Source organism: Saccopteryx leptura, chromosome 4 (genome assembly GCF_036850995.1).
Source record: "Saccopteryx leptura isolate mSacLep1 chromosome 4, mSacLep1_pri_phased_curated, whole genome shotgun sequence".
NCBI classification, from domain to species: Eukaryota; Metazoa; Chordata; class Mammalia; order Chiroptera; family Emballonuridae; genus Saccopteryx; species Saccopteryx leptura.
This window is the reverse complement of record NC_089506.1, coordinates 124989850-125014463: the sequence shown is the minus strand read 5'-3', so window position 1 is coordinate 125014463 and position 24614 is coordinate 124989850. Positions and strand designations below refer to the sequence as shown.

Here is a 24614-nt window from a genome sequence, read left to right as displayed (position 1 = left end):
CTGGCCAGGGCTGCAGCAGAATGGAGCTGCTCCCTTAAGAGCCACAGGCTGGCAGCACTTCCTGTCCTGCTACGCTGACATCTTATAAAAGCAGGTGGGACAGGAGGGCAAAGCCAAACCCAAAATGTGGAGACGGGCCCACAGCATTTGTGCTCCCAGGACCTCCCGGGCCATGGGCCACCCCCATGGTCATTGACCCCACAGCTATATCACTTCTCAGACTGTAACACGCAGCAGGAACACGCACCAGGCTCACCGCCCAGGGACCCAGGTCCAAGAACCTTCCCAGCAAGTCCAGGGCTCTCAGCCGGTGCACCTGGCTCAGCAGCACCTGAGGGGAAACAAGGAGACGGCATCACTGACAATGGCAAGCCAGGCCAAGTGGGTATGTAGCCGGTCACTTGAAGCTGCCGAGCAGGCTCAGGTCTGCCCAGTGCCCTGTATCTGTCACCTACGGCAGGTACTCCCTTCCCTGCAGCTCGCTCAGACAGGCCAGGAAGATACCTGCTCTCCATTCACAGGTAAGAAGCACACCGCAGAAAGTGCTGGGACAAATGCTTTGTAACTGCATTTAGAGATCTCTCACTGATGACATTTTGGCGTATAAACCTCCTGACATTGTTGGCTGGGGACAATGTCCCTCACTTATGCACTGGTTAGCACTCTGCTGCCCCATCACATCTACTCTAAGGAGTATGCTCTGAGTCTCATTCAGCACCAGCAGACCCCCAACGCTGCAGCCCCCCGCATCCCGTACAAGGGCATGATGATGCGCTCGAGCAGCCCCCTGCTGGACACGGGGGCCCCTGTCACCTTCCTGCTGATATAAACTAGGCCAGGTATGCTGGCAGGTGTGTCTCTTCTCTAGGACAAATCTGAAATATTACAGGGTTAGAGCAGCTGTGTACACATGTCACCAAATTACCCTCCCAGGCCAACAGATTCATACTTCCCACAAGAGACCCACAGGTGCCCCCATGACCACATGCGGGACAGGACGCTTGTTTGCTGTGCTGCGCTCTCAGGCAAATTACTTAACTTCTTTGACTCTTACTTTTTAAACTCATAAAACAAGAACAACACAAGGGTTTATTAGGTAACAAATTAAGGTCTGAAATGAGGCAAGAGGTAAGGACAGGGATGGGAGTGCCTGGGTGGGTGGTCTGCAAGGGGAGAGGTGGGTAGAGGGGGAGGGACGGGCTGAGAAGCGGAGGACAGGGTAGCAGCACTGAGGCCAAGGGACAGGAGGTTTGTACCATGGCAACTGTGCCAGGAGGTGAGCCAAAAACTCCCAAGGGTGCAGGGACGAGACCTTGGTGGAGTCGTGCAGATGGATGGCAGACCAGGATTGGAGCAGGGGTGAGACTATGGGGCAGCCTGAGCAGCTCCCCCACAAAGAGGTGAACACAGCGCAGGAGGAGGGTGGGGTGCAGGGAGGACTCCTGGTGGTGGACAGAGGAGGGAGGAAAGGGAGGGCGTGCTGACAGCACCAGGTTCCCAAGAAGGTCTTTCTGAGGAGGTGGGGAGCTACCCCAGGTGGGGAGTTAAGGTCAAAGAAGCAGAGGAAGGGGAAGAGGAGAGAAACGAGGGGAGGGGAAATAGAAGGGGAGCGGGAAGGAGGCAAAGCCACTGGGACATCTGGCTTCATCCTCACTGGTTCCACCCACTGCTTCACAACATCCTTGAGCAGAGGTTTGTGCCGAGACACTGAGACACTCTGATGAGAAGCTGGCTGAGGTGACGTGGGGCACACCCAGGGCACATCTGAGGGCCGGTTCTGGAGGTGCAAAGCTAGACAGGGGACAGTGGACTGAGTCAAGCCATCTGTCACCCTGACTCTCACTTCCTACAGGGACTTAAACACTTAAGCTCTGGGAACCTCAGAGTCCTCACCCTTGGACCGGGCTTATTCTCAAACGCAGTCCAGCTGGGGGTGCACAAGAAGCACTCGTGTCTCCGTCTCGCGTCCAGTTGCAGGCATCTCTGTCTGCCTCCATCTTCAGCAGTATACTGAGTGGCTGCATTTGTTTTGAAGGAACATGAAACTGCCTGAGGTCCAAGTGTCTGGACGACCTGGGGGAGTAGGGCCTTCCATTTGCGGTTTGTGGGTATGGCTACCGCTGGCAACAATCAGACAGAATCTTGCAAGCCTGCACCTGTTCCTGGCTTCCTTGTTGCTGACACCTGTCACGGCGGATGGAGCTATTTCTGAGGGTAAATGGCAGAGCCGCATCAGGGAGGGAAGGCGCCACGGGGTGTGTGTGGTTTCTGTGGGCTCCTCCAGCTTCGGGAAAGGCCTTAGTTATGGGTGAAGAATGGAAAAGGAGCGAGTAGGTCACAGTGCTGCTGTGACCGGCGGTCCCCACGGTGCTCCCTGACAGCCCGGCATCACAGACCCAGCATCTGAGGGCTACAGCGACGCAGGGCTCTGTGCTCCATTATGAACATTTTGTTGGAAAATCAACATTATCAGCAAAGTGTCCTGGGAAAACGTCAAGGGTGTTCTTTAAGGAACTTGATATCTTTCCAGTTTCTTCCTTTGATCTGTACTTTTAAATAACTGAAGCCCAACATGAGTCACTTTTACCATAAGGACTGGCATTTGTTTACATTTATAGTTAAAAAAAAATTTCCCATTTCAGACTGCCCTGGGTCTCTGGAAAGTACAGAGACTAACACTGAGGAACCAAATGGATCACAGGGATTGATTATGGTGCCATGAGGATGCGTCATGTCAGAGCTGCTGCGGCACCTGCACTGCGTCGGCCTCACATGCGCAGAGCTCGGCTCTGGGCTGACACCTGCTGGACAAGTGGCCGCTTAAAGTAAATCGCTCTCGACCCTGGTGGGCATGCAGGCCAGTGCCTGGGAGCCCGAGGACCACAGATGGGAAGCTTAACAGGGATCATGTGCAGCAACAATACCGTGTGCCAGTCAGCTGCCCGACAGCCGCCCTGTACTCTCAGAGCAAGGACTGCTTGTAAACAAAGTCCATGGTCTTCCGCATGCCAGGCCTGGAGGATTTGCAAGTTGATACCATGTCCTAGAAAATCCCGTCTCCCCTTGTCCACAACATGGACATTGCTCCTCAGCCTGGGGCTTCATTGCACAGACCTGAGCAGTGCAGATGTAATGCCAAGTCCGGGCAGAGCCTCCCTATGCCCAGCCTCGCAGGGCTTCCGGAATCTTCCTCCATCACTTTTGCTGAGCTCTATATTAAAAGGCCAATGAGGACATTGGGCCAATCGGGGAAAGTGTATGTCTGTTTTCCCATCTTCACGAGGGGCTGCTGGCCCAAGGAGACCTTCCATTCAACCCTGGTGATCATCAGGTAAAGCCTGCATTTCAGGATGAAGAAATCCTTTCTGGTTTGTGGACTGACAGCCATGACCGGAAAAGCTACAAAACCTGCAGTAAAATTCTGAGCCCGAAGCAACAGCCTGTGAGTTGCCAAGGCACATGAGGACAAGTTATGGGTAATAGGGTCCAGACTTTGCAATGTTCCTCAGGATGGAGTGTGGTAAGGTTAACCGAGCAGTTGAGGAAGGAGTGTACTGTGGGCTGCACTCGTCCCCCATTCTCCTAGGTCAAGGCTCCTATGTGCATCCACCTGGGCCCCAGAATGAGGTGGGACCTGCCATCTTCCTTCCTGTCCCCTCCCTTATTCTAGCAGCAGAGTCGGCATTACCAGGTCTTCTCTGTCCCTGAGGGGCAGAGGTAAATGAAACACTGAAAAGCAGTTGATAGCCACTTATAAGAGAATGTTTGCCAGCCTGACCAGGTGGTGGCGCAGTGGATAGAGTGTTGGACTGGGATGCGGAAGACCCAGGTTCGAGACCCTGAGGTCGCCAGCTTGAGCGCAGGCTCATCTGGTCTGAGCAAAAGCCCACCAGCTTGGACCCAAGGTCGCTGGCTCCAGCAAGAGGTTACTCGGTCTGCTGAAGGCCCACAGTCAAAGCACATATGAGAAAGCAATCAATGAACAACTAAGGTGTTGCAACGTGCAACGAAAAACTGATTGATGCTTCTCATCTCTCCGTTCCTGTCTGTCTGTCCCTGTCTATCTCTCTCTCTGTCTCTGTAAAGAAAAAAAAAAAAGTAAGAGAATGTTTGCCAGACCAAACAGACCAGACTTGGCAGGCCTGACAGCGTGCCCTGCTCTGGAGAGGCCTGCTTTGTCTCTGCCTCCCCCTCCCCAGCTGCAATAAAGGGAGGGCAGCATGAGGGCCACAGGATCTGCTCATAAAGGTTCTGCACCCCTACCGTCCCTGAAATTGTCTGCCTGTCTCACACACACTGGCCACTTTGTTGTGCTCATCCAAGGAGAAAGCCGGGTCTTCTGCAACATGGTCATTTTTCTTTGTTTTGTTATTATTGGGGTTTTTTTGGTTTTGAAAATTTGTTCCCACAGCTCACCTTACAAACTTTGGACAGCCTTGGACTAATCGAGCAGCACATAAAAGACACAGTGACTCCTGCACTCTTCTCACACCATCAGAGGAGCAGTCACAATGCAGAACACCACAGCCAGACACCTCAGGGGCACATTACAACATGGGGCTACTCTGCTGCACTTTGACTGTCCAACCCGCCCCCTTCTCTGAGCGCACTTCTGGCTGAGATTCTTGGCACACGGTCCAGAACCAGGGAAACTTCAGTTCTTCCATGTAGTTGTCAAAGTGTGTGTGCGGCCCACATGGGCAGACCCTGGCCCGGAGGAAGAGGCCGTGTCCATGGTGCTGGAAAGGAGCACCTCGCCATGTGAGGCTGCTGAGCACCCGAGGAAGGAAGTATCAGCTGTCTCGGAGGAAGTGCAGCCAGGCCCTCAGGCCGGTGGATGAGACCCGCTCTCCCACTGAGGTGGTAGCAGCTCGCACACCCTCAGTCCCCGCACACCACAAAGAGAAATGGGGGTGGCTGCCTACAGCCCAAAATAGTGTCTCATGGAGGGTGGGGGTGGGGGTGGAGCCCCTCAGAAACAGCCATGCACTCAGCTCCACGGCTCCTGACAGGCCTGTGGCTCACTCCCCAGTGCCAGTGGCCGGCATGGTCACAGCAGCCAGGGCCGAGTCACACACCCACCACGTGCTCCTGGGTGCTGATCCCAGAAGACTGGGGGCTTCCGGCCCTCTCGGCAGGACGTGCTCACCTGCAGAACAATGGGGAGCTGCTCGGGAGGGCTCCTGTTCTCCACGCCCATCGTCAGCCACACCTGGAATGCGGTCAGCTGCTCAGCAAAGAAGGGGCTGTGCTGTGGGACAGGCAGAGGGGACAGCAGTTAGAAACCCACCTCCCCTTATGCCACATGGCCCCTACATACCCACCCGCCCGTCAATGCAGTCACTATCATCCACGTGGGAGAGGACAAGCGGGGCTGGCATAGAGCAGGGGTGAGCTGTGGTCAGACTGGGACACGCTCTACAGTGCAGCCCGTGGCCTGTGTGCAGACTGGATGTGGCAAGGAAAGCAGACTGAGTCGAGGGCCACTCGAGGCTCAGCCTGAGCACGGGGGGCCAGGATGAACCAAGGCGATGGCTGAGGGAAAAGCACGGCTGGGAAGAAGTCACCATGGCTGTGTCCAGTGTAAATGCCTACTGTACACTCGAGCAATGGGCCACATGGGCCCGCACTTGAGGACAGAGGTCTGGGGCCCACCAAGGATTAGGGGCCAAGGAGGCAAGGAAAAACTGGCAAGGTCAAGGCTAGCAAAGAGCAGGAGCCACAAGAGGGCTGTGTTCAGGGAGTGGTCAGCAGAGTCCAAGACTGGGAGTGAGCCAAGCAGGACTCAGACCCAGAACTGATTGCCAGGTGAGTGACACAGCGGTCCCTGGGGACCATCAAGAACAGTCCCGGGATGGAAGGACTCAGAGCAGAGGATGAGGTGGAGACTCACATAAAGACAGTTATTTGGAGGCATCTGGCTGCAGAGGGGCAGGGAGAGAGCAGTGGGCCTGCAGGGGAAGGGGACCGAGTGAAGGAGCTTACAGACAGAGAATGGGCACCTTATCTGTGGATGAGAGAAATCTGGGTGAGAGGCACTGCTGATGCAGGATGGTGGCTGTGGGCGATGCCATTGGGCCACCGGGCGGGTGGAGAGCAGCCATACAGGATGGAGAATGGGAGAGCAGTTGGGGCGCAGGGCCCTCATTGCTTCTGTTCTCAGAGAGTGGGATGTCATTGGGAGGAGGTGCCAGGTGGATGGAACAGGAGGAAGTGAGGCAAAACATCAGTCAGATCTGCACTGTATGGTCACAGCACGTTTCCCCATCTAGCCCAGGGTGTGGGTGTAAGGTGGACAGACATGGTTGCCATTTACTCAGCGACCATGCAGCGGGGCACAGGGAGCAGTGGGGAGGTGAGAAGGATGAAGCTTCACCAGTTTGGCAAGGTGAGGAAGGCTGGCAGCAGCACCCTGAGGTTGGGGTAACAGATGGTCAAGTGGGACGATGGGGTGGAGCACAGAGGTGGGACTGTTCTTGCCCTGCAATTGCAGAGGGGATGCCTTCACCAGGTGATAAGGACCAGGCACAGCACAGGAGAGGGTCTGGCTGGAGGGGATCAGGCATGGAAGGAGCTCTGAGACTCCCAGGAGAGGGCAGCCAGGGTCTTGTCTTATAGAATCCTTTCACTGAATACAGTCCTGCTGCCCAAACCCCAGATACAGAGATTCCAACATCACAGCTGCTGTATCCCATTGCCTTCATCTCTGCCCGCCACTGCTCTCCTGGGGGGAAGGGGGTGCAGGCTGTGATCCAGGTTCCCACCATGTGGATGCATGCCCATGGATAACTCTGTGTATGGGCGGACCCTCAGCATATCTGTGCACCATGCTCCAGACATCCTGACTTCTGCAGAAGGCCTTGTGGGCAGAGTGCCAGCCATCATGAAAAGTGCGCCGCGTAGGAATTCAGCAGAGAATTCACCACTTAAGTATTTACGTTCTTGCAAAGTCAGCTTGCGTCAAGTCAATCAAATCTGGAGGAAAGACTAGATTGGAACAGAGCCCCCAAAGTGATTTTCCTGCTTCTACTGTGAATTATTCATCAATTGGCTTAAAAAAGACAATCCTTTTAAGTGCTCCTTCCCCACAGTTGGGACAACACACTACACTAAAAACCCAAGTGGGGCTGGGGGGAGTGGACAGCCCTTCCCTCAAGTGCGCTGCCTGATAGGGTCACACGTCATCGCTGGAGAAATGGCTCCGGGCAAGGACATAAGCATCTCTGATTGGTCCCCAACATGGACAGAGAAGGAAAACCCTTGCCATGGAGGGTGCCGTGGTGTGTTTGCTTCTTGGAGCTGGGCTGATTCCACCCCTCCTAGGTGACCTGCAGCATGTCAGAGCTTCTAGGACAGGGCTGAGAGTGGGAAGGCGGTGACTGGACCTCACTGCTTAAAAGAAGAGATGGAAGAAAACCACCCTGTGGCCAAGAGCATTTCAGCCCCAACCTCCCAGCAGATGCGCCGCTGGCAGAGGGCTCTGAACCCTTAAGTCAGCTGTCCAAGCTCCTCATAAGCACAGACCGGTTCGTTGCTGTCGGCCCCAACCAGTAGATAACGCTAGCAGTGCTCCATCACTGCCTACCACAGTCCCTGGAAGACCAGGACACGTGCTAAGCTTTCCTCCAGTTTTAAGACAAGGCCAGTGATTTACAGCAAAAGTATTAGACAAAGAAGTGAATTCAATAAAGACGATACGCCTGACCAGGAAGTGGCGTAGTGGGTAAAGCGTCAGACTGGGATGCGGAAGACCCAGGTTTGAGACCCCGAGGTCACCAGCTTGAGCGCGGGCTCATCTGGTGTGAGCAAAAAGCTCACCAACTTGGATCCAAGGTCTCTGGCTCGAGCAAGGGGTTACTCGGTCTGCTGAAGGCCTGTGGTCAAGGCACATATGAGAAAGCAATCAGGCCCTGGCCGGTTGGCTCAGTGGTAGAGCGTCGGCCTGGCGTGCAGAAGTCCCGGGTATGATTCCCGGCCAGGGCACACAGGAGAAGCGCCCATTTGCTTCTCCACCCCTCCCCCTCTCCTTCCTCTCTGTCTCTCTCTTCCCCTCCCGCAGCCGAGGCTCCATTGGAGCAAAGATGGCCCGGGCACTGGGGTTGGCTTCTTGGCCTCTGCCCCAGGCGCTAGAGTGGCTCTGGTCACAACAGAGCGACACCCCGGAGGGGCAGAGCATCGCCCCTGGTGGGCGTGCCGGGTGGATCCCGATTGGGCGCATGCAGGAGTCTGTCTGACTGTCTCTCCCTGTTTCCAGCTTCAGAAAAATACAAAAAAAAAAAAAAAAAAGAAAGAAAGCAATCAATGAACAACTAAGGCAGCGGTTCTCAACCTGTGGGTCACGACCCCGGCGGGGGTCGAACGACCAAAACACAGGGGTCGCCTAAAGCCATCGGAAATACATATTTTATTTAAAAATGTATTGTATAATAAATATGTATTTTCCAATGGCTTTAGGCGACCCTTGTGTTTTGGTCGTTTGACCCCTACCGGGGTCGTGACCCACAGGTTGAGAACCGCTGAACTAAGGTGTTGCAAGGAAAAACTGATGATCGATGCTTCTCATCTCTCTCCATTCCTGTCTGTCCCTATCCATCCCTCTCTGACTCTTGCTCTGTCTCTGAAAAAAAAAAAAAGAGATACAAGTGTTAGCAAGGATACGGAAAAAAGAAACTTTGTGCACTGTTGGGGATGTATATTGATTGGTACAGCCACTATGAAAAAAACAAAATGTATGAAGAAATTTCCTCAAAAAAAAAAAAAAAAAAGATGTTACACAAAATTACTTGTAATCAATGTGTATATAAAGAAAATAAAGCAGACAATGAAACTTAAAAAGATACTATTTGTATCCATATTGATGGACTGGAACACAGACTGGTGGTCACTGGAGGGATGGGGTTGGGGGCAGGTAACACAGTGAAGGAGATCAGGGGGACAAACTTCCAATTATAAAATAATTAAGCCACTGGGCTGTAGCAAACAGCACAGAGAACATAGGCAATGACACTGCAACAACCACGTAAGGTGACGGGGATGCGAGACATCGTGGCGGTCACGTCACAGTGTCCACGCCTGTTGTGTCACTGCACTGCATGGTGGAGAGGAAGTCTCAGCCTGAACCAGCAAAGATCACTGAGTCACGGAGAAGAGAAAAGTGATTGGGAGACTTCAACAGGCGAGTTACGAAGAGGACAGACCTCCAAGGAAAACAGGAGAGAGTGCTGACCAGTGTTGCCAGTCAGGAAATGAAAGGCCCCTTCATAACAAACCAGCATTGTGGGAGGAGCCTGCCTTGGGGACTTGCAATCACACTCCTAGTTTGAGGCAGGATGTTGCACGCAGACGGGGAGCTGCATCACAGAAAGATTATGACAGCGACTCTTTAACAGGATTTCCTATGAGCTGACCACTTCAAAACCTAACTCTGACCCCTGGCTGATGCATCTTTTAAGCACTGGCTATGTGCAGGCAGGTGTGTGACCCTGCAGAGTCCAGGCACCACACTCGATGGGTGCTCTTCATTCAGACCAGGAGCCAGAAGCAGCCAGTGTAGGGCCAAGTGGGAGCCTGAAGAACTCACTCGAAATGCCGTGCCTTCCTCGATGATCGTGGGCAGTTGGGAGAGACAGATGTCCACAGCGAGGTCCCAGGCCTGCCTGGGGAGAGAGCAGAAGACACCAGGCATCACCAATGGCTCCACCAGCCAGGGCCCTGCACAGAGCCCAGCAGCAGCCTTGCCTGCAGTGTTGCATTGGGGCTAAGCCATGGCCCCGGGAGAGGGTAGGGGAGGAGCAGGAGATGCCATGGCGGGCAGCATGTTAGAACTGTTCTGTCTGTGACATCTTTTCTCTTCAAATTTAAATGAGAAAAAACTTGGGAACAATAAAGGGAGTCATCCCAGTCTAAAGTAGTTTTTGCCCCTGACAGAGCACAGAGCATGTAGCCTGCCCACGCTGCAGGGCAGCTGTGACACCAGGGTGGCTGGGTCACACACTTGTGCTTCATCAGGAACAGGCCAGTGTGAGGCCAGAAGAAAGGAGACCTGCCTTGGGTTCCCCTCCCCCAAATGCTCACTGTCCCACCCACATTGTCAGGGCTACTCCCCCACTCCTCAGACTGCTAGCCCTGTCAGAGCCCAGTGCCCGTCCTTGCACGGTCTGACCTGGGCACACACAGACGATGGGGGCCTCTCCAGCCTGGCTCCATCTCCCCTTGGGTCCTGTGAGACCTAACACAGCAGGAGGGCTTGGTGGGCTTGTGGACAGAGGGACACAGAGCTGCCAGGCCGGCCAGGAGGGACGCTGATGGCTGCAGACACCACGTGGCCCCTGCATGCACCAGGTCTTCCTTCTCAGGCCCTCTTCTTGAGGAACAGGCCCCATGTGGGAACAAGTGATGGTCTGCACATGGCCTAGTGCAGTGGTTCTCAACCTTTCTAATGCCGTGACCCCGCAATACAATTCCTCATGTTGCGGTGACCCCAAACCAAAAAATAATTTTGGTGGCTACTTCATAACTGTAATTTTGCTAGTTATGATTCGGAATGTAAATACCTGATATGCATTATGTATTCTCATTGCTACAAATCAAACATAATTTAAACAGTGATTAATCACAAAAACAATATTTAATTATATATTGAGAAATATTTATTATTAATGGACCTCCTTACCTAGTGTATTGGGGCTACCATTCCGTAAATAGCTGCTTAACTAATGGATCTGTTTTTTCCAGATTAGTGGCAAGTCTTCTATATAGAACAGTGTGAACTACGTCACAGGATACACTGCAGTTTCTGCACAGCATGGTATCTTTCAGGGTTCTTTCACACTATATTTATTCTTTTCTTTTTTTTTTTTTTTTTTTTTTTTTTTTTTTTTTTTTTCCATTTTTTTTTTTTCTGAAGCTGGAAACGGGGAGAGACAGTCAGACAGACTCCCGCATGCGCCCGACCGGGATCCACCCGGCACGCCCACCATGGGGCGACGCTCTGCCCACCAGGGGGCGATGCTCTGCCCATCCTGGGCGTCGCCATATTGCGACCAGAGCCACTCTAGCACCTGGGGCAGAGGCCACAGAGCCATCCCCAGCGCCCGGGCCATCTTTGCTCCCATGGAGCCTTGGCTGCGGGAGGGGAAGAGAGAGACAGAGAGGAAAGTGCGGCGGAGGGGTGGAGAAGCAAATGGGCGCTTCTCCTGTGTGCCCTGGCCGGGAATCGAACCCGGGTCCTCCGCACGCTAGGCCGTTCTTTTTTTTTTTATAGAGAAAGTAGAGAGAGAGAGAAGAGGGGGAGGAGCAGGAAGCATCAACTCTCGTATGTGCCTTGACCAGGCAAGCCTGGGGTTTTGAACCAGCAACCTCAGTGTTTCAGGTCAACGCTTTATCCACTGCGCCACCACAGGTCAGGCTCTTTCACACTATAAAGCAGCGGTTTCTGCGGTGGAATCCACATCTCATTTACTTCAATGGGAGACCCGTGGATTCCGCAGAAGAGAGATCCCCTGTACGGCAGAAATGACAGTTCCCGACACATTTCTTCCTCCTATTCAAGTCAGTGGGAGGCCGCAGCAGATTCCGCTCAAATGTAGAGCATGTTGCTTAATTTTTTCCACGCTAGAACTTTTCCTAGAGCAGAAAAATTCCAAAGGTGGAATCCGCCACCCCCAATAGGCTTCTATAGGAGGCAGATCTTTTACACTGCAGAATCCGCACAGCAGATTCCTCAGTGTGAGGCCTCTTTCAGTCTATTGGGGGTGGCGGATTCCACCTTTGGAATTTTTCTGCTCTAGGAAAAGTTCTAGCGTGGAAAAAATTAAGCAACATGCTCTACATTTGAGCGGAATCTGCTGCGGCCTCCCACTGACTTGAATAGGAGGAAGAAATGTGTCGGAAACTGTCATTTCTCCGCCTCTTATTGAAATCAAAAGGAGGCTGCAGCGGATTGTGTGGTAACCCGAGATTCTCGGGAGCTCTCTCCCACAAAATCTGCCGCACTCCCAATGAAATCAATAGGAGGCGGATTCAATGCCGGAAACCGCTGATTTCCTCATTCAGAATATGGGAAAATAGTGGGAGATATAGGAGATAATTATACATTGGGGAACAGTGTGAACTACATCTTATAGTGGTCTCTTATAGTATAAGACGGATGTAGTTCACACTGTGTAAATGTATGGTGCTTTGTATAAGTGTAAGTTGCTTTGTGTACTGTGTAATGATTACACACAAAGCACCTTACACTTATACAGTATTGTGTGTATGGTGTGTGTACTGTTTTTACATTATTAACCTTTTTCACACCAGCAGGCTGTCTCGCAGGCTCTCTTGGCTCTCCGCCTCTTAGGCTTCTGTCCTCCGGCGCTTGCTGCACCCACCCACTGATGACATCAGCAAGCGCCGGACACACGTAATGCGCTGCTATGGACTGTGGAGAGTCCCGCCCCCCCCCCCCCCCCCCCCCCCCCGCTTCCCCTGCCCCTTAGGCCCGGGACGGATGATGCAATCACGTCTGCGCATGACCGCAGGCATTCAGTTTGGAACACACGTCCATAACAGTGTGAGTTTAAGCTGAATAGCGCTGCTGCAGAGAGTAGCGCGGCTTCTCAGTGGCTAAAGCAATCAGAAATATGTATTTTCCGATGGCTTTAGGCGACCCCTGTGTTTTGGTCGTTAGACCCCCGCCGGGGTCGCGACCCACAGGTTGAGAACCGCTGGCCTACAGGCTTACTCCTAATTCCAGAAACTGAAACATTTTATTTGATTAATTTCAAGAAATCTTTGTAGGGCTTTGCTGCAGTAATTGACTTTGCTTCTGTCTTAGCAAAGGGTAAGGATCTCCTGTGCCTGGGGCTGCAATTTCCTCTGCAGGGTGACCTCCCGAGAAATTGACTTAGACCAAGGAGACTGTGTGTGTGAAGGACGGTGCCTTCTCACAATGGCTTCAACGGGATCAAAACAGAGTGAGAAAATACAGACACCCAGGAGCACAACAAAAACTTAAGATGAACAAGAAGACCAGAGAACTGGTTTCCATTGTTTAAGTAGATGAAATGTAGTCATTGCTCCTGGACTGGTCCTTTGTGCAAGAGGCACCCTCCCCCCCCCCCCCCCCCACCTAATTAAGAAGCAACCAGGAGATGAAGAGCGCTTCCGAGTGTGAGCAGTAAATGCTGCCATTGCTCCTCGGGCCATCGCAGGCAGCGGTGGGGGCGGGGGGGGGGGCGGCGCAGGAGGTGCTTACTCTTTGCTAAGACAGAAGCAAAGTCAATTACTGCAGCAAAGCCCTACAAAGATTTCTTGAAATTAATCAAATAAAATGTTTGAGTTTCTGGAATTAGGAGTAAGCGTGTAGTAAGGGAGGAGCTGGTGTGAGGTGGGCGATGGCTGGGGCACTTGGGGCCACACCTCATCATATCACCAGGCACAGAGAATTACAGCCCACCACAAGAGCCCCACAACTCCCCGAGGTCCTGGCGGCTCAGACAAAGCATCAGAAGAGGCAGGTGGCCAGAACAGAGAGCTTGGCACCCATGACGGTGCCATACTCCTTTCCAGGAAAAGAAGCAAAGCTGCATCAGCCAGGGCAACAACCTGACAAGTGTGACCCATGCTGCCATCGCCTGCCTGATGGCTCCTCAGGGCTGCCCCCCACCCCGAGTCCATACACAGGGGTCTTGTCCTCCCTCCACCACAGATTTTCCTGCAGCCGGCAGCTCAGATGCTATATGTGTGTTTGCACATGTGAAAGGAAGCCACGGGGCAGTGGAGTGGTGTCACTTAGGTTGTGGGGAGCGATGCAGAGAAGCTGCCAGGGCCATGGACGGAAGGGGCACAGCTGAGTGACAGGGAAGGAACTCTGTTCAAGCTGCACAGGGGACAGTGTGGAGAGGTGCAAGAACACCTAAGACCTGCTGATACCACGTGATCAAACAAGGTTACCAGCCAGTGACGGTGCAGTGACTGTGGGCAGGAGTGAGAGGGGAGGCAGCGGCTAGTGTTGTGCAAGCCGGCTACGTTCTCTGGGTCTCTGGTTGTTTTCACAAGAGAAAAGGGTCAGATTTTAGGACATCAGCATTCCCATCAAAGTCTAACATTATACAGCATAGCAACTGTACTCTCTGTGGAGCATTTTATCAGTTGATGAAAATAGGTTGCATTTTCCAGGATAAAAAGAGAAAAAACTCAGCATTTTAACCTAGGGAAGTGGGAAAAGTGGGAAGGGAAGCCTGTGTGACCCGAGGCCGTGGGGTGGAGCCAGGGCAGCACCCACACATGCTGCGCCCAGGGAGGGAAAGGAAGGGTGAGGAGCGTGCAGAGCAGACCTGGGAGGGGGTAGGCTCCACACCAGCACGAGAGGCAGGGTTTCAGCCAGTGCTGCTCAGATGAGTCACCAATGGACATGCCGCCCAGGCAGGAGCCAGGGTTTTCAGGAAATAGGCCCATGATGGCTGCCACCCAACCCATGGCCAGGAGGCGAGCCTTCCAGGAGTGCGGCCTCCATCCACATGAATCATGAGGCAAGGCACCCTCACTGGGCTTGGAAGGTGCAGGTCATTATTGCCGAGAAATGTAAGGGCTCTGAACCGGCTGGAACTGGACATGATGGGGAATGACTCCCCGATGGCTTCGCATCAGAAATTAAACAGGAACTGGCTCTGTGCAGTTCTTTACTAGCACCTGCCCAAGGTAGGTGAAGACGGGCATCACTCTGTCTTAACCTCAATTCTTGTTATACGTTGCTCCCTTTCTCCCCTGCTCGAAATTCAACCTCTCCATCACCACCTGAGGAATATAATAACTCGATATAAATGATTTATTCCCTATGTATGTTCTACCTTGACAGTATGCTCCCTGGGGACCTACAAACTCCAGTCTATTCATGAGGAGGGGAGGGCACTCTGGGCTCCATCTGAAGTGTTTCATCACAGAAGAGCTCGCAGCAAGCACACACTGCACTGAGCACCAGCCTGCCTAAGGCCTGGGCCTGAGCCTGGGTGGCAGCAGCAGGCAGACCCTGAGCCCTGGTGAGCAGAACACTCTTGGTTTGCTGCTGAGTTGTGGCCTGTACCCTTGCAGCACCCCCTCCCCCAAGGACAGAATTTGAGCTGGGTGTCTGACTCCCAGGATTGAGACCATACCCCAGCCTCCAAGACAGATGCACTAGATGCCACTCGGGGGGCCCCCAGTGGTGAGTACGCCTGGAGTACCAGCTCCAGTAGGGCAGAAGCCCAGGCCCCCAAGTGCTGCACCCAGGTGGCAAGGGGATGAGAAACATGCACCAGATTGGGGTTACAATGGATCTGTACTTGAACCCCTATATTAAACCACCTCCTGAAAGGAAGGAACCACTTGTGAGTCCTTGTACACTCAAGTCAGGGCCCCCAAAGGGGGTGGCTGCCCACCTGGCACTGGCAGGTGTCACAGCCCTTCTGAGCTCTTTCCCATCTCAATGGTCTCCACCCCAGAGCTACAGCGTGGAAGCCCCCTGCTACAACAGTGTGAGTGCTGTGATGCATGGGGAGTGTGGTCTCTCAGGGTAAGGCACCTGTCGACAGAGGGCTCTGTAGAAGACACTTCACTCCACTGTGCCGAGTTCATCAGGACCCTCAGTGGCTGCACATATACAAGAAGGGGTCTTGGTGTGTCCAATCTTCTAGAACTATGTCAACGACACACTCACTCACACTAGTGCTGTGGGGAGACTTTCACTGTTAGAATCAGACTTGCCCGTGATCGCTGCTGGGATGGTACGAGGCCATGACTCTGTGATACAGAACCTCACAGAGAGCACAGAGAGCAAATGCCTGTCTCAGTGGACGCAGTCAGGGTGAGCCTCGCACAGGAGAAGCTAGGGCTGGAGCAGAGCTGATGCCCAGTCCAGGGAACACAGGTGCAGACAAACCCTCTCTGACGCCCAAGAGGAGCCAGGACAGTGCAGCGCGGTATTCATGGTGCCTCCCTCCCTCCTGCAGGCAGAATGTATGCATGGGCCAAGCTTTGTCACCGTGGACACCTCCTTGAGAAATGAAGACCTCCTTTACAAGGACGTCCACTGTGACGGGGCATTCCTGAAGAACCTCTCACCTACAACCTTACCTGGACAGGTAAAGCATGCTACAGCCCAGCTGTTTTGGATGTGAGAATGAACCCAGAGGAAAGGCCTGCCCCAGGAGCCCACTGGGGAAACAGCAGCTAGACGTGGAAACCGTCAACATGAGGTTACTTGATACAGAGTGTGTGGACAGCATTTAAAACATTGTAATCACCTGTCATTTGGTGGTGAGGTAGCCTATTTACCACTGAATGAATCCCCTTGAAGTTCTTGCACGCTTAATGCAGCCACACTGGCCAGGAGACCCCATTTCTCAGCATGCTCAGTGGCAGCCAGAAGCGGCTGGAGGGTGGGGAGGGGGGGGCAGTAGCTTGGACAAGCTGGTGTGGTGTGCCCCCACCTCGGCGGGCTCATCCTCTAGAAACCCTGGCCCAGGTGCGGCTCTAGCTCCAGGGCAGCTCAAAAAGCAGACAGCTGGGGCAAAGGCCTCTGACCAAGAGGGCGGCATTTTCAGCTTCCCCTGCCCCATCACTGCTATGTTCCTACAGTTGTCTCTTCTTGGGATCTAAAGCCAGTTTTACACTCGAGTCCGATCAGTGCAGTTAGCGGTATAATTCTCCACATCAATGGGACTGACACCTGCTCTCTGATGGGACTCATGCTGGCACCGTCGCTGGAAAAGCCCCACCCAGAGAGGACATGTGTCATACTCATATGACGTTCCTCCTTGAAATCTCATCCCCACTGACTTCTGTAGGAGGAACCCTTTGGTTTTACGCTTATTGGGCTTTCCTAGCATAAAGATAGGAGACCTTTCAAGAAAAGACCCCAAACTGGAGAGCCCGGGCAACTGTGTCAGCACTGTCCCCATGGATGCCGCACTGTCCCCATGGATGCCTCTCCCCACCTCACATACTTATCAATTGTTTTAGGGGTCATATTACTATGGACCGTCACCCTCAACAAGCAGAATTTGTCTACAGGAGCTCTGCAAAACAAAAGCCGTGAAGGCTATCACAGTCCACCCCAAGTCGTCAGATGCATGTCAGCTGGGGCCTGTCAGCTAGGGCCTGGGCGCTCTGGGGGGTGGGGAGCTGTGCATGTGCGCGCGCGTGCGCGCGCGCGCGCGCACACACACACACACACACACACACACACGGCTCTGCTCTGTGAGATGCGTGGTAAGTTAAATTCATAGGACAGAGACCATGTTCCCGATAGTGAGGCTGCTAGACAGGCAGCAATGGCGGAGAAAGTGGGGTAAGGAGGTGCTGCCGTCACGTCTAGAACCTGGACCTGGGATTCAACCCACAGACACAAATCCTAGCTCCAGAGGATTCCAGGGGCCAAGACTAGAGACACACCTCTATAGGACGAGGATGCTGAGTGGAGACAGGTCAGTGTGTGGTGTCCACCCAACCCCCCAGCCTCCCTGCCAGCTCTCCACTTATGTCCCTACTTGCACTGTCCTCCCCTCCCCGCTTAGCACTGCTGACCCACGAGAGCAGGGCTGGCATCACTCCACACACACACGGGACACAGCTTGCTTGCTATGGCCAATTTTACACCCAGATAGTGTGCGCTAACTAGAGGGGCTCAGTGGGGGCAGGACATTGCCAGAGGTGCTGTGTGTCCATCCCCAGGATCCTGTGTGGCTGGCGTGGCCTCGCTGCAAGAAGGCCCCTTCCCCTGGGCAGCTGCCGTGATGCCTATTTCCTACGCCTAACTGGTTTTTCGTCCATAACCAGAAGCAGCGCTGACCTACTCAGTCTTCTCCTCCCTCTTTTCCTTTTTTACAATGGATACTTCACACAGCCTGGTGCAGAGGAACACAGGATTTAAGGCGTTGGTTTCCCTAAGGGAACAGGCTGTTTTGAGGATGCAGTCTTCTGGAAATGTGGATCTTCATTCTAATTACTTGCTCTGTGTCTTGCAGGGCCTTTTCAGACAACTCTCTCTCTCCCAGTTCTTGTCTTCACAGAGTCACGGAGATGAGCTCTGCTGTGGTTGGCCGTCCTGCTCACAGAGGACTTAGGCTGCCACATGGCTCCTGCGTCTGAGTTTCTCCGCATCAGCGCTCACTGTTCATTCTGTAAGCTTTCAGAAAGGACACGACGCTACACGGCTTAATCTTTCCTGTGTGCAGTCAGGAGTGCGCCAGCAGGGCGCACAAGTGTCAGTTCCTGGTTTCTTCCAGTGAGCGAGAGGCAGGAGGTCACACATTCTCCTGCTTCTCTGGTTCCCAGGGTTGAGGGAAAGTAGTCATGCTCATATTAAAAAATAAATACACCTGACCTCAAAAACACACCATAAAACCACTTCTAAGGCTAAGTGTACTATTTTCCTTTCTTACCATTCCTGTCAGCACTTCCTGAAACTCGCGTTACCAAAGCAAGGATCCAAAGAGGAACCAGATGCCCTCACATGTAAAGCTGAGATTCAAGACGACTTAAATGATGGTTACTGCCCCTGCTAGTCTTAGTGGCGTAAGTAGCAGTAACTCAGTTTTGTGGGAAATTGTCAAGTCACAAGAGGTCACACTTGTGTGCACGTGCATGCTGAGCAGCAGATGAGCCGGTGGCAAGAACCTTGGACACACCTGATGCACTCAGCTGGATGCCTCTGCTCCTCGCTGGTCTCAGCAGGAGGTCTTCCCCCAGAGGCCCGCCCCCCCCCCCACATGCCCTGAGAGACCCTCAGGGGCTCCTGCACTTGCGTAGAGACGTGGGTTCCTCCTGGCAGACCAGGAGCCCACGGGGAGGGTTTCACTCCCCGATCTCCAGGTCTGGCGGCAAACCTTCCTCTCTTGGTCATGTACTTCCATCAACCTTGTATGCCCATCTAGAACCTGGGTACACTGGGTACACTGCTCAGAGAACGATGCTATGTGCTGGGCACTGGCTGGGGAAGACACTCACCACATGGCGTGCATGTAGGTGGGGGGCAGGCGTGGGCTGCTGACCGGGGTACAGTTGTATGACCTCATGATCCTTTCTGCCAGCAGGAAATTTCGAAACAGACTGGCCACCAGCAGGTCCTGTCTGAAGAGCTTCTGGAAGAGATCTGTAGCAGAGAGACGGAGACACGTCCTCAGGGACCCATGGCAAATTATACATATGGGCTTCCATCAGAAAAGCTCTCAACCATTGCCGGTTGGCTCAGTGGTAGAGCTTTGGCCTGACATGTGGATATCCTGTGTTTGATTCCTGGTCAGGGCACACAGGAGAATTATCTTCTCCAACCTTCCCCCTTCCCCCACCCCTTTGCCTCCTACAGCCATGTCTTGATTGGTTCTAGTGAGCTGGCCCCAGGCGGTGAGGATGGCTCTGTGGATCCTTTACCTCAGGCCCTAAAAATAGTTTGGTTGTGAGCATGGCCTCAGGTGGGCAGAACATTGGTCCCACATGGGGGTTGCTGAGTGGATCCCAGTTTGAGTGCATGTGGGAGTCTATCTGTCTTCCTCTCACTTGGAAAAGAGAAGGGAAAAAAAAGCAAAGAAAAGCTCATAGCCAGTTGGGACAATATGCATGTTCCCTATAGGCAACATATACACATAAATGGGAGCAAGGACCAAAACTTACCCAGTCAATGAGGGTCTTATAGTAGGAATTCTGCTTTTAGGAAACAGGAAGAGAGGTGAGCCCGCATTCGTTGGACTCGGCTCACTAAGGATCAGAGCAAACCTATCTGTGCTGCTCACTGCAAGCTATGCTCTTGGGGCCTAACCCACCGCGTCTTCCTAGACACCTCACAGTCCCTGCCTCTGCCTTTCACCGCCCCTCGCTGCAGAACCTGCTCCTTCCACCTGACTTATTCTGTGCCTAAAGCCAGTGGCTCCTGGCTCTGCACAGTCTACTACTGCTGACCACTCGCAGCCTCACCCCGAGGGAGCACATTCCATGCGATGGTATCCGTGATCGCTGTGAAGATCCAGTTCAGCTCACCCAGGGGAGTCCTCCTATCATTCAGCCGGCCGGGAATCCTAGGAGACACACACATTTCCATTAGGGACTGTGGCAGTGGGGACAGAGACCGGCACTCAGACCAGAGGTGGGGTGGCCCAGACACACTGAGAAGCCCCCACTATGCCATGACTTCTGACTTCCTGTCTGAGCACTCATTCTCTCCTTCCACATCTAGACCAAAGTGGTTTCTTCGGTACCCCAGATGTATGGAACAGACCCATTGGGCATCCACACCATTCCTCTGGTTTCTACATCTGAGACACAAGCCACACACTGTGCCCCAAGGGGTCTGTGGCATCTGCTGCCAAGGAGTCTGCACCACAGTCAGTCCCATGTCCCTGCCCAGCCGTGGCTCCCACTGCGTACGTGCACTCTTAACTACAGAGCCGAGGAAGCTTGTCCTTGGAGGCCAACTTCCCGCCCTTCACACAACTAACATTTCTGAGCAACAATGTGCTGCCACAAAGCTTACGATCTGCCAGAGGGCAGCCAGGAGCAGAGGAGGGTAGTATGCTGCACTGCTGCCAACAATTCCCTAGAACAGGGGTCCCCAAACTTTTTACACAGGGGGCCAGTTCACTGTCCTTCAGACTGTTGGAGGGCCGGACTATAAAAAAAACTATGAACAAATCCCTATGCACACTGCACATATCTTATTTTATTATTATTATTTTTTGTATTTTTCTGAAGCTTGAAATGGGGAGGCAGTCAGACTCCCGCATGCGCCCAACCGGGATCCACCTGGCTCTCCCACCAGGGGGCGATGCTCTGCCCATCCGGGGCATCGCTCTGTTGCGACCAGAGCCATTCTAGCACCTGAGGCAGAGGCCACAGAGCCATCCTCAGCACCCGGGCCATCTTTGCTCCAATGGAGCCTTGGCTGCGGGAGGGGAAGAGAGAGACAGAGAGGAAGGAGAAGGGGAGCGGTGGAGAAGCAGATGGGTGCTTCTCCTGTGTGCCCTGGCCGGGAATCGAACCCGGGACTCCTGCACGCCGGGCCGGCGCTCTACCACTGAGCCAACTGGCCAGGGCCGAACATATCTTATTTTAAAGTAAAAAAATAAACTGGAATACAATATTTAAAATAAAGAACAAGTAAATTTAAATCAACAAACTGACCAGTATTTCAATGGGAACTATGGGCCTGCTTTTGGCTAATCAGATGGTCAATGTGCTCCTCTCACTGACCACCAATGAAAGAGGTGCCCCTTCCGGAAGTGCGGTGGGGGCCGGATAAATGGCCTCAGGGGGCTGCATGCGGCCCATGGGCCGTAGTTTGGGGACCCCTGCCCTAGAACATGTGGGGGTGGGTGGACATGTTGGGCAGAGCCCATTGCTTCCAGGCACCTCACAGAGAGCCCTTGCTTTCCCTCAGGAGCTGTGTCCACAATGACCTGGTTCACAGATTGCAGTATAATTCTGTTTATAAGGCCTCACAGATGAATAATTCCAGTTATAGTCCAGATACAGCGTTGTCCTGGCACACCAAGGTCCTGGGTTTGATCCCGTCAGGGCACATGAGAAGCAACTGATGGGCGCACAACGAAATGAGACAAATGAGTGGGACAGCAAGTTGATGCTTCTCTCTCTCCCTCTCTCTCTTCCCCCCACCCTCAAATCAATGGAAAAATTCAAAAAGTAATAATAATTCTGGTTACAGAAACTCATTCGATGGCACTGTGTTGGTAGGGTTAATCGTGGGGGGGCTCGAGAGCGGGTGCGGCTGAGCTGGCTGATCTCCCCACAGGTATGGACACTCTCAGCTCCTCCAGGAGGCGTTGTCAAGGGACAAGAAAACAGAGCTGGGGAATCAGTAAAATACTCAGAAAACAATCACCCAGTGTTACTGCTCAAAGAATGTCAGAGGTCTCGAAGAAAAGGATTTCTAAATTCAGGAGAAAGTTCTCTCTCCACAGGCAAAACTCTGGCTCAGCCACTAAAAAGCTGAGCACGCACAGCCATGTTGTGGCCACAGCTGATTAATACACAGTTTAAACTGGCTTTGTGTGGGGCATTTTCCAGGAGTCCCCCCACTGAACACAAGTCAAGGTTTCCAGGCAAACTCACAGCACAAGGGCCTGACCAGGTGGTGGTACAGTGGATAGAGCGTCGGACTGGGATGCAGAAGACCCAGGTTCGAGACCCCGAGGTCGCCAGCTTGAGTGCAGGCTCATTTGGTTTGAGCAAAAACTCACCAGCTTGGACCCAAGGTTGCTGGCTTGAGCAAGGGGTTACTCAGTCTGCTGAAGGCCCTAAGGTCAAGGCATATATGAGAAAGCAATCAATGAACTAAGGTGTTGCAACGAAAAACTGATGACATGCTTCTCATCTCTCTCTGTTTCTGTCTGTCCCTATCTATCCCTCTCTCTGTCTCTGTAAACACAAAACAAAACTCCCAGCACAAGGACACGAGGACGTGGCTGCTCTTTCTCACAGGTGAGCCCCAACCAAGGACTATTGGTGTGGCCCAACACTCCTGTCAGGGGGCGACACAGGTGACCTCCCAGGAGCTGAGGGCAAAGGCCAGTTCTTCTCTTTGGGCAAAGCCAGGCCCTCTACGCCAATGGTTTTCAACTGCCAGTCTATGGACCAATGCTGGTTGGGTCCATGGACTGGTGGTTGAAAACCACTGCCTTACACAACATCAAACAAAGCTCTCAGGCCTGGACTTCAGCTTCAACTTGAGGCAGTGCCGGCCAAGTTCAGGAGCACTGTCCCTGGACTTAGGCACCCAAGGGGCGCAGCAAGGGCTCCCAGAGGGGGTTCCACAGGGGCGTGCAGTGACAGGCCATACAGACTGTCAGGGGACACAGTCAATAAGGCTGCAGATCAGCCCACAAGTGAAGAGAAGGCTGCTTTGAAGCAAAGTGGCCGCTCCCACATGACGCTGCTTTGGAAGTGTGGCTAGCTGACCCGTTGGAAAGGGCAGATGCAGAAAGGTTGGGGAATGCCCATGCACCTCACCTGATTGAGTCTACCGCCACAGACAGAGCCTGAACTCAAAATGTGGGATGGGAAGCAAACGTGCCCTGTTTCTCACACCAGAGGAAAGTCAGAGATGACCTGCTAGCAGCAGGAGATAAACAATGGAAGAGGGGACAACCACCAGGAAATGATGAGTTACCAAACTGCTGCTTATGTTAGTAACACAGGAAAACGCCCGTTTTCTAACAGTAAGTACAGAAGCAAGTAAATATTATACAGTCATAACTGCACAGAGCACATGTAAGGAGGGACAATTAGAAGGAAGACCCTCGCAATGGCCCTGTGCCTGAGAGTGCACAAGCATGCAGCCTGCTCAGCAGCACGATCCTGCCTTTCCTCTTGTCCTCCCGCTCCTCTGTCTTCCCTTTGAGTTCTGACTCCTGCCAAAGCCTGGTGGTCCCTTCTTTTTTTTCTCTTTTTTTTTTTTTTGGTCCCTTCTTTTTCCCGGGAAAAAACAAAAGAAGATAAAAAGTTGAACCCCATGAAAACCACCAAACCCACAGGAGCCCATTCTAGTCTTGGTGCCAGTCTGTGTCCTTCCTGTGCTGGGTCGGCTGGTGACCGAGTTAGTGCCTTGGCCACAAGCCCACCGTCCCAGGCCTGCACTTGCTCCTGCTCCGATGTCCAGCTGTGCAGCCTCTCTCTCCATGTTCGCCTGAACACCGTCCCTCATTACTGTCCTGATGTCCTCACTCCTTTCAGACATCCTGTCCCTTAGTCCCAGCTTCCCCAACCCTACCTGCTTTTCTCAGCTTGGCCTCTCTGGGCTGGTGCCTCTGAGAACCAAGACCTGACAGTGACCACAGGCTGGTGTTTAAGTGCACAGACTGGCCATGGCTGCGTAGGTCCCACAATTACTCTCCAGAGACCCAGAGCCCATCGCCATGCCTGGGTTGCCGTTTGCCAGCCAAGGACCACGTGGTTGCCTTGTGGGGTAGCTGTGCTTTGTGTCACCCTCCTGTGTTCCCACTCGCCTGTGTCCTGTCTCAGGGTCTAAAACCTCCCCTTTCTCATGTCCCTTTCTATTCCCCCCAGCTTTGCCTTTCACCAGGACACACTTCCCAGCCCCATGAACTTGACATGGTCAGCCAGTATCCCCCTACCTTCCTGGCTCAGGGAGCACCCAGCCATGTTCCAGTTTGTCTCCTCACAGGACATCTCTAGGGAACTGCCTCCTGTACCTGCCAAGGGTTCCTAGGCTTTCAGGGCTCTGCTTTGAGCTCCCACAAACTTAGCAGGTATCTTTGCCATGAATGACAGCTGTTACCCAGGCAATGTCTGCAGTGGGCCTGGAGCTCTTTGGATGCAAGGCCATGTGCCTTGTCATGCCAGCCTGATATGCAGCTCTAGAGGTTGGAGGCACAGCAGGTGCATCATGTGTATCTGAGAGGCGAGTGTGAGTCCTGACTGTGAGAGCATGATGCAAACTCACTAAAGATATTCAGGTGATAAGAAGACAATTACCCCAAATTCCATTGTCTGAGGACTGCTAGAAACATTTTGGTGACATCTCTCCTGGTTTCTGTGTGTGCACACAATCAGATTATTCTAAACACACCGACACTATGCAAAAGGGATGTTGTTGGGGTTTTTTTTGTGTGTGTGAGAGAGAC

At 53.1% G+C, this 24614-nt stretch overlaps 1 protein-coding gene across 1 annotated transcript in view; it reads right to left on the bottom strand.

The window, feature by feature from the left end:
• RPTOR (regulatory associated protein of MTOR complex 1) overlaps nt 1-24614 on the bottom strand; it is a 237071-nt gene that overhangs the window by 52066 nt on the left and 160391 nt on the right. The window contains exons 8-12 of the mRNA XM_066381484.1: nt 19933-20033; nt 18970-19114; nt 9581-9656; nt 5150-5251; nt 248-331 (exon numbers count right to left, since the gene is read on the bottom strand). Coding sequence (XP_066237581.1) covers nt 248-331; nt 5150-5251; nt 9581-9656; nt 18970-19114; nt 19933-20033 — 508 coding nt within the window. The remainder of the gene's footprint in view (nt 1-247; nt 332-5149; nt 5252-9580; nt 9657-18969; nt 19115-19932; nt 20034-24614) is intronic.